The sequence below is a fragment of the Bombina bombina genome, chromosome 7 (genome assembly GCF_027579735.1).
Source record: "Bombina bombina isolate aBomBom1 chromosome 7, aBomBom1.pri, whole genome shotgun sequence".
NCBI classification, from domain to species: Eukaryota; Metazoa; Chordata; class Amphibia; order Anura; family Bombinatoridae; genus Bombina; species Bombina bombina.
This window is the reverse complement of record NC_069505.1, coordinates 203927987-203938057: the sequence shown is the minus strand read 5'-3', so window position 1 is coordinate 203938057 and position 10071 is coordinate 203927987. Positions and strand designations below refer to the sequence as shown.

The window sequence follows — 10071 nt, the reverse complement described above, 5'->3', positions numbered from 1 at the left end:
CTATCAGTCCACTCCACATTCATTAGAAAACATTTCAGAAGGAATTGCTAACTACACAGCAAGATTAGCTAAAACTGAATATAACACGTACATCATATATAAGCTACTGCTCCAACAGCAGGGTCTTCTGTATAACCAATTTTTTTTATAAAAGGATAGAGAACTCTGTGCCTGTGGACACTTGTCCTGCAATGAAATATACATGAGTTGTCCTTATCTGTCATTTAGCAACGAAGGCTTGTTTTCTGTTGTGCAAAAACTTGTATTTCCTGTTGCGTTTAATATTAATTTGTGCAGACTAAAATACTATTTTCATGTAAAAAAGAATAAGGTAACATATTTGCACAGTTGTTTTATGTCTATCTTACATACAGATGTTTAAATGACAGCACAGGTGCTTCTTTATATCTGGTCTTTACTGACCAAAACAAATAAGAAAACATCTTTTAAAGGGACATGAAACACATTTTCCCCCATGATTTAGAAAGAGCATGCAATTTTAAACAACTTTCCAATATACTTCTATTATCTAATTTAATTCATTCTCTTTATATCATTTGTTGAAAAGCATATCTAGATTGTAAGTTCCCACGGGAATAGGGCCCTTAATCCCTCCTGTATATGTTTGTACATTTTGTCCTGTCTCTTATAAGTCTTGTATTGTTTTATTTAAATGAATTGTATCCATGGACAGCGCTGCGGAATATGTTGGCGCTTCATAAATAAAGTAAATAATAATATCTAAATAGGCTCAGTAGCTGCTGATTGGTGGCTGCACATAGATGCTCTAGTGTGAGTGGCTCACCTATGAGCATTGCTTTTTCTTCAACAAAGGATACTTTAACGAATGAAGCAAATTAGATCATTTAGAAGTAAATTGGAATGTTGTTTAAAATTGTATTCTCTATCTGAATCAATCAAAAATTTGGGTTTCATGTCCCTTTAAATCTTATTAAAATTACAGTTTTAAATATTTCTTGAATATTTTAGATCTTCTGTATTGCAGTGCTGAATTGCTAGTAAATTTAAAAAATATATATTTAACAGTTTATATGGTAACATTTCGGGGAACAAAACTCCAGGGCGCTGAGGAAGAGGAGTTTTGTTTCCCAAAACATCACCAAATAAAAAAACTAAATGTGTATAAATCCAGCGAGTGCGGACCCTTTGCTCTTCATTACGATATCCTGACACCCAGGTAGCTGCTCCTGGATGGTGAAAGTGCAAATCCAATGTGTTTTATACTATATATATTATATATATATAGTCCCCTTCCATGTTTTGTATATGTCTAGGGCAGTGATTTGCAACCTTTTTTTTGCCGTGGCACACTTTTTTACATAAAAAAATCCTGCGGCACACGACCATCCCAAAATTTTACAAAGTGACACATTGTAGCCTAATACAGGATATATATATATATATATATATATATATATATATATACACACACATACTGTATATATACACACACACTGTGCTGTCATGCCATGCCTCCTACAAACAATACATGACATTCTTTTACAAACAATCATAATGATTGTCTGTGAATGAATGAATGTCAATGTCATGGTTGTAAATGATGCCTGATGAGCCTGTCACATACCTACCAATATTTCAAAATTTGAAAGAGGGACACCCCTGCACTGTTGTCAATCTGCCGCGGCACACCTGAGGATCTCTCACGGCATACTAGTGTGCCACGGCACACTGGTTGAAAAACACTGGTCTAGGGAGATTACATAAATCTGTGAACCCTGACTTGTTCTCAGTTTTTGATTTTGAGCTTGCATTTGTTTGGCTGTATTAGGGACCCAAGTTTTGGAAGAGACCTTGACGTGGTACATGTCCCATTTGGCCAGATGTAGTAACTAACTCTTCCAGTTTTGCTTTTAATCCTAGTTGAGAGCTTGTAAGCGAGTGCTGGACTTTCTCTGTGTGTATGTGTGTGTATGTATATATATATATATATATATATATATATATATATATATATATATATATATATATATATATATATATATATATATATATATAATTTTTATTTTTTCCCCCTTCAGTCTTACTATGCAGATTAAAGTTGAGTGGTATAGTAAGCTTGTAACGAAAGGAATAGGTTCAAATAATTAATAGGATATTAATGCTTTTATTTACCTTTCACTCCCTCCCTAATCTTCTATAATGTCACATGCTTTTAACCTTTTAATGCCGTTATAGCATTTTATTCCATCCTAGCCGTTTGGCTGTCCTGAAGCCAACGGCGCTTCCTGGATGCGATCGCGGTCTGGCGGGCGTGCCTAGCGTCATAGGGACGCCCCCTGACCCGATCCCATAACTGAAATCTTGAGATCGCTGGATTTCAATTTGCATCGGAAATTGACCCTGTCATGAAAGGGTTAAAAGGTGGATTATCTGTTTTACATCAACAATCCTGATAGAAGAATCATTCTTTGCAATAATAACTAAGTTTAATCAGTGCTAAACCTCCTAAAGGGAATACAAGAGTGCAGGCTACCCCAGTCTGCAAATGTGCAAACAGAGTTTGTGCTATATCTGAATATTAGTTTGTTATTATGAAGGTTCAAATAATGTAGTTTACAATTTTTGTTTAGTGTCCCTTTAAGGTTGTGTAACACTGATTCAACTTAGTTACTATTGCAAAAAAATTATTCTATCATGATTGTTGATGCAATACTGATAAATCCACCCTTTACAAACATGTGACTGCTGAGAATCTTAGGGGGGATGGAGAGGTAAACAAAATCTTACATTAATTGCCTAAAAGTATTAACCCAAACCTCCCTGGGAGAAAGTAAAACAAGCACACATTTTAGATGTATTTTATAACAAAAGGCAGCAAAATAAATAATGAATGTATATTGCAATAATGAAACGTGTTGTTGAAAAGTCAAGTTTAATGTCCCTTTTAAAGTACTGTAGTTAAATGTTGTTTGCAAAAGAGTATACAATGCATTGGTTTTATTATGTTTCTACTTTCTTTCAGGTATGCTCTATGCTGAATATTCAGCCTGATATAATTATCAGCAATAATGGCGCTGGACTTTCATTCTGAACTGAACAAATTTAATTTTATTTTCAAGTTGAAGTTTTGTGTGGAGGACGATTGTTTCAAATTATAGAAAGCTGGTCTTTCATAAAAGGTTCTAATGTCGCTAAACTCAAGACAGAATTTTTATCCTAGTCTTTTCAATCTTTCATGGATATATTCAGAACTTTTATTTGTTTTTAAACTTTTTGGTTAAGAAAACGGAGCCACCAGGGAATACGTAAAGATATGTGTGCCTTAAAGAAACATTAAATACAAACTGGAGGCTATAGGAAACTGCAGCGTCATATCTGAGATGCATTCTGCAATGCACAACACTGCTTTTTTGCATATATATATGTGTGTGTGTTGCCAGCCAGGTGTCATTATGAAGTAGCCGGGTGGGGGCAGTGTGATCTTTTCTAATGTTATATCATTTTCAGCTATCCAAAGCACAAATTAACTGCATCATTTAACATAATTGTATTTAATGAAAGTTTGTCCAATAAAAATTGAAAAATTGAATGTTTTTAATATTAGCTAATTTTAGCTTAAAGTGTTTGTAAACTTACTTGATATGCTTAACTGGATGTGTAAGGAGAAAGCTAAATAGGGTAACTTTTATTCATCAATATCTTCTAAATCACATTTTTTTTCAAAAAACAAGCTACTTTTATTTTTTTTATACCCTCCACCGTTCCTCCGCCAGAAAAGCATCGGTTTCTTTTGCGCATTTACTTTTTTCCCCAATCAATTCTCTAAGGCAGTGCACATTCATGTAGTTATTAGGTAGAGAGTAGGTGGGACCGCTCTCTACGTCACACAGTCCCAATCCTGGAAGCAACGATTGGGCAGAGCAAGGAAGGAAACGGTACTTTACTCTAAACTCATTTTTTAATATGTATTTAACATGTAATTAAAAAAAAATAAACTACCTTATGTGGGATCACAAGTATGCATAGGAGTTTTCAGAATTCTTATACTTTACAATCATTTTAATATTGGCTAAAATTTTAGCTGTATGGTCAGTAAAATCAGCCGGGTTGTGCACCCGCTAAAAAGGTCCTGGGGAGAACACTGATAGATAAATAGATAGGATTTGTGTGTTTTCCTTGTCTCATTCTGCAAAAGGGCTCTAAAACCAACAACTGCAAACATGGATGTATTATAAATGTGTCTTGTGTTTTACTAGTATAGTAAGAGGAAGATCAGCAAAGGTTTATACTACAAAGCCCTCCCCTTCCCTACCAAAAGGTGGTTTAACAGAACACATTCTGTTTCTAATTTTCACTTTTCGCATACTTTTAAATACACAGTGCATACATTTAAACTGCTTAAAATCACTTCAATTAGAAACAAAGCACCACAATTGATAATCTGCCTTAGCAGAACACGTTACTGTGATTGTTGGATTAAGAGGGGGCAGGGTTATTGACAACAAATTACTAAGCAAAAAATGTTTTTTCTTGCTAAACACATAATTGCTTTTCTTCGGCCAAACTATTGCACAGACCTGATTTTATGCAACAAAAGCATGTTTTCAAAAAGCACACAGAATATAAAATAGGTCTTTATCCGCAGATACTCCTCTTGAGGAAACCGCTATAAAAAGGTGTTTCTTACAAATTTTTAATCAGGGTGGATTTGGTTTAAATCATGGTTTTCATTTTTAGAATAATTACTTTTCAAATTATTTTTCCTCTTATATCGGATCATTATTGATTTAGTTAAATTATATTAAATATGCATAGATAGATCTTTGAAATGAATGGAATTATTGGGAGGTTCATAATTAATCATTCCTATTTGATCAACTTTTCAGCTGTTCTTTTATTGGAAGGAGAAAATGATGATAATAATAAAAATTGAAATAGTTTTATTTAAAGGTTTAGTAAAGTCCAAATTGAACTTTCATGATTCAGACAGGGCATGTAATTTTAAACAACTTTCTAATTTACTTGTATCATCAATTTGTTTTGTTCTCTTGGTATTGTTAGTTGAAAGCTTAACCTAGGTAGGCTCATATGCTAATTTCTAAACCCTTTAGGGCCACCTCTTATCTCACTGCATTTGACAGTTTTTAACAGCTAGAGAGCGTTAGTTCATGTGTTTCAAATTAATAACATTGTGCTCATGCATGTGGAGTTATTTAAGAGTCAGCACTAATTGCCTTTAATGCAAGTCTGTAAAAATCTCTGAGATAAGTGGGCAGTCTGCAGAGGCTGCCTTAGATACAAGGCAAATACAGAGGTAAAAAGTATATTTCTTTCTAATGACACAGTGAGTTCACGGATCATATCTAATTACTATTGGGAATTTCACTCCTGGCCAGCAGGAGGAGGCAAAGAGCACCACAGCAAAGCTGTTAAGTATCACCTCCCTTCCCTCCAACCCCAGTCATTCTCTTTGCCTACGTTAAAAGCAAGGAGGTGGTAAAGTTTAGGTGTCTGAAAGAAGATTCTTCAATCAAGATTTTATTATTTTGAAGCAGAGCAAGTTTGTTATGCTCCTTCCTGGAGTTTAGCCATAGCCCATGTCAGTCTCTTCAGTAGAGCAGTGGTGTCTTTTAATCAATTGGGAACATGTGGGGTATAATCCTCACTCAGCCTCCCAAACAGTTGTTGCTGTCCTGTTTTGAAAGCCTGAGTAGGATTATTCAGTCTTTTTTTGTTTTTCACAGGTCCATGTGAGGAGGTGTGCCTCTCAAACCAAGTGAGCTGCCGAGCAGTGTTGTATTCAGGTAAGTGCCTAATTTTATTTTCTTGGGTCAGGAGAATATGGCACTTTTACAGTTTAATCTGTATGGGACCTTTTATTTTAATACAATCCTATTTAGGCTTAAAGGGACACTGAACCCACATTTTTTCTTCCGTGATTCAGATAGAGCATGCAATTTTAAGCAGCTTTCTAATTTACTCCTATTATCAAATTGTATTCATTCTCTTGGTATCTTTATTTGAAAAGCAAGAATGAAAGTTTAGATGCCTGCCCATTTTTGGTGAACAACCTGGGTTGTTCTTGCTGATTGGTGGATAAATTCACCCACCAATAAACAAGTGCTCTCCAGGGTCTGAACCAAAAAATAGCTTAGATGCCTTTTTCAAATAAAGCTAGCAAAAGAACGAAGAAAAATTGATAATAGGAATACATTAGAAAGTTGCTTAAAATTGCATGCTCTATCTGAATCACTAAAGATAAAAATTGGGTTTAGTGTCCCTTTAATGGGACTCATATGGGCAGTTATGCAGGCACTGGGGGCTTGGGGAGCAGTAGCATATTTGCTGATATGCTGCTGTTATGTGAGAGGTATCTCATTATAGAGGCTCAGCTTCTGTTTAATTCCGGACTTGGTGGTATGTGTTTTTTGTATGTTTTTTTTTATGTGACGGCTACAGGGAGGTATAATGGCGACCGGGAGTCAGTTTAGTCATGCCCACGATTAGGAGGGCGGGCTTTTCTGAGGCGGCAAGATAGTGTTGTGCACATCCGGTTTCTCCTTCTGTGCGATCCGGTATAGAGGGGTTCGTTGCGGCTCTGCCAGCAAGGATCTTGTCGGCTAGTAGCCTGTTTGAGCAGCTCTGAGTCCGGATCATTAAATCTCCTATTTCCTTTGTTCCAGCAGGACAGGTAGGCACCTCAGCAAAAGTGCTGAGGTGAAGAGGCTGTCTGAGGTTGTTAGTGAAAAAATTTAAAGTGACAGTAATGTTTTTTTGGGGGGTTAAGATGGATCAAGAGGCCCTGCAAAACGTGACATGTAGCTTGTGTTTTGATTCCAATGTTGAACCACCAGTCCCTTTTGTTCCTCATGTATTGAGAGAACATTACAGTACAGGGATAGACTTTTTGATTCTGAACCATCATTATCTAAGGAAGATGCTGTTGAGGGGTCTCCTGTTCAAGATATGCCGCAGCTTTCTCCTTAAGTGTCCCAAACATTATCGTCCCCACATGCAGTGCACTGCGCTTCCTCTCACACTCCAGTTGGAGTTACTTTGCAAGACATTGCTACTCACATATCCTCTGGGGTAACTGATGCGCTGTCTGCTTTTCCCATGCTGCAGGGAAAGCACAAGAGGAAATATAAAGGATCAGTCAGTAAGGTTTCTGACACAGTCGTGGCTATTCCGAATGTTCCCTCCCAGAAGTCTGAGGAGGAAGATACAGTACTTCTGTGGCATCTGAGGGTGAAATCTCAGACTCAGACAGTGTAATTCCTTCTTCTGATGCTGAAGTTGTATCTTTCAGGTTTATGCTAGAGCACCTCCATTTGTTACTTAAGGAGGTTTTGGCCACCTTGGATGACTCTAACATGACGGTCCTAGTCAATCCTAAGTCTAGTAAGCTAAATAAATACTTTGATGTACCTTCAACGGTTGAGGTTGTTTTTCCTTACCAGACCGGGCTACAGAGATTATTGCTTGGGAATGGGAGACACCTGGTATTACCTTTTCTCCATCCCCAATTTTTAAGAAGATGTTTCCAATAGCTGACTCTATCAAGGAGTCTTGGCAGATCGTCCCTATGGTGGAGGGGGCAATTTCCACTTTGGATAAGAGAACCACTATTCCCATAGAGGATAGTTGTTCTTTTCAGGATCCTATGGATAAGAAGTTGGAAAGGTTACTTAAAAAGATGTATGTACACCAGGGTTTACAATGGCAAACTGCAGTATGTATTGCTACAGTCACCAGTGCAGCAGCATACTGGTTTGATGCGTTGTCTGATTCTATTCAGACATATACCCCCTTTGAAGAGATCCAGGATAGGATCAAAGCCTTAAAGTTGGCCAATTCCTTTATTACGGATGTTTCCCTTCAAGTTATTAAGTTGGGAGCAAAGATTTCTGGGTTTGCACTACTGGCTCGCAGAGCTTTATGGTTGAAATCCTGGTCTACGGATGTGTCATCTAAGTCTAAGCTTTTGGCGATTCCCTACAAGGGTAAGACCTTGTTTGGGCAGGGCTTGTCTGAAATTATTTCAGAGGAATAAGCAGAAGGGACGTCAGAGTAATTTTCATTCCTTTCGGAACTTCAAGGGTAAAAAGTCCTCTCTCTCTGCCAAGCAGGGACAGTCCAAGCCTTCCTGAAAGTCCAACCAGCCTTGGAACAAGGGGAAGCAATCTAAGAAGCCGTTAGTGCCTCAAAGTCAGCATGAAGGATCTGCCCCTGATCCAGGACCGGATCTGGTGGGGGGGCAGACTTTCTTTCTTCGCTCAGGCCTGGGTTCGGGATGTGCCGGATCCCTGGGCGGTGGACATCGTGTCCCAGGGATACAAACTAGAGTTCAAAACCTTTCCTCCCAGGGGCAGGTTTCTGCTCTCAAGGTTATCTGTAGACCAGATAAAAAGAGAGGCGTTCTTACACTGTGTCTGGGATCTTTCCGACCTAGGAGTGATAGTTCCTGTTCCAATGCAGGAACAGGGTCTGGGATTCTACTCCAATCTGTTTGTGGTTCTGAAAAAAGAGGGAACCTTCTGACCAATTTTAGATCTCAAAAGTCTAAGTTTCTCAGAGTACCATCCTTCGAGATGGAAACTATTCGTTCCATTCTTCCCTTGGTTCAAGAGGGTCAATTCATGACAACTGTAGATTTAAAGGCTGCCTACCTACATGTTCCCATCCACAGGGATCATCACAAGTTTCTGAGGTTTGCCTTTCTAGACAAGCACTTCCAGTTTGTGGCTCTTCCATTCGGCCTTGCCACAGCTCCCAGAATGTTCTCAAAGGTCCTGGAAGCCCTGTTGGCGGTGCTCTGATTGTGGGGCATTGCTGTGATGCCTTATCTGGACGACATTCTGGTCCAGGCAACATGCAGACTCTCATACAGAGATGTTATCTCTTCTGCATTTTCACAGATGGAAGGTGAATTTGGGAAAGAGTTCCTTGATTCCAGCTACAAGGGTAGTGTTCCTGGGAACCATAATAGATTCCTTATCAATAAGAATATTTCTGACAGAGGTCAGAAAATAAAAGATCCTCAACTTTTGTCTGGCTCTTTAGTCCTCTCCTCGGCCATATGTGGCTCAATGTATGGAGGTGATCGGTCTGATGGTAGCTGCCATGGACATCATTCCGTTTGCCTGGTTCCATCTCAGACCTCTACAGTTATGCATTCTCAGAGAATGGAACGGGGATTATGCAGATCTGTCTCTGCGAATTCATCTGGATCAGGCGACAACAGACTCTTCATTGGTGGTTGTCTCAGGATCATCTCTTTCAGGGAACCTACTTTTGCAGACCCACCTGGGTGATTGTGACAACAAACGCCAGCCTGCTGGGATGGGGAGCAGTCTGGGGCTCATTAAAGGCTCAGGGGACATGGACTCGTTAGGAGTCTGTTCTTCCCATAAACATCCTAGAGCTGAGGGCAATTTTCAATGCTCTTCTGACCTGGCCTCAGTTAGCCTCAGCCCGGTTTATCAGGTTCCAGTCAGACAACATAACTTCAGTGGCTTACATCAACCATCAGGGAGGAACTCGGAGTTCCTTGGCTATGACAGAGGTAGCCAAGAATATTCAGTGGGCAGAGACCCACAACTGCTGTCTATTTGCGATCCACATTCCAGGAGTGGACAATTGAGAAGCGGATTTTCTGAGCAGACAGAGTTTTCACCGGGGGGACTGGGAACTCCATGCGGTGGTTTTTTCCAACTTAATTCTCAAATGGGGACAGCCGGAGCTGGATCTCATGGCATCTCGACAGAATGCCAAGCTCCCGAGGTATGGGTTGAGGTTAAGGGATCCTCAGGCTGTACTGATAAATGCTCTGGCGGTCCCTTGGAATTTCAGTCTAGCATACCTATTTCCTCTGTTCGCTCTCCTTCCTTGGGTCATTGCTCGAATCAAACCGGAGAGGGCATTGGTGATCCTTATTGCACCGGCGTGGCCTTGCAGGATCTGGTATGCAGACCTAGTGGAGATGGCATCTCTTCCACTTTGGAGACTTCCATTGAGGAAGGACGTTCTACTTCAAGGGCCCTTCCTTCACCCACATCACGTTTCTCTAAAGCTGACTGCTTGAAGATT

At 39.2% G+C, this 10071-nt stretch overlaps 1 protein-coding gene across 2 annotated transcripts in view; it reads left to right on the top strand.

Annotated features, from left to right (window-relative positions):
- Positions 1 to 10071, top strand: part of LTO1 (LTO1 maturation factor of ABCE1) — a 54903-nt gene that overhangs the window by 27512 nt on the left and 17320 nt on the right. The window contains exon 5 of one of the 2 annotated variants that reach the window (XM_053720567.1): positions 3005 to 3571. The exons of the other annotated variant lie outside the window; for it this stretch is intronic. Coding sequence (XP_053576542.1) covers positions 3005 to 3073 — 69 coding nt within the window. The 3' untranslated portion in view covers positions 3074 to 3571. Of the gene's footprint in view, positions 1 to 3004; positions 3572 to 10071 lie in introns of those variants that run through there. 2 annotated transcript variants of the gene reach the window in all.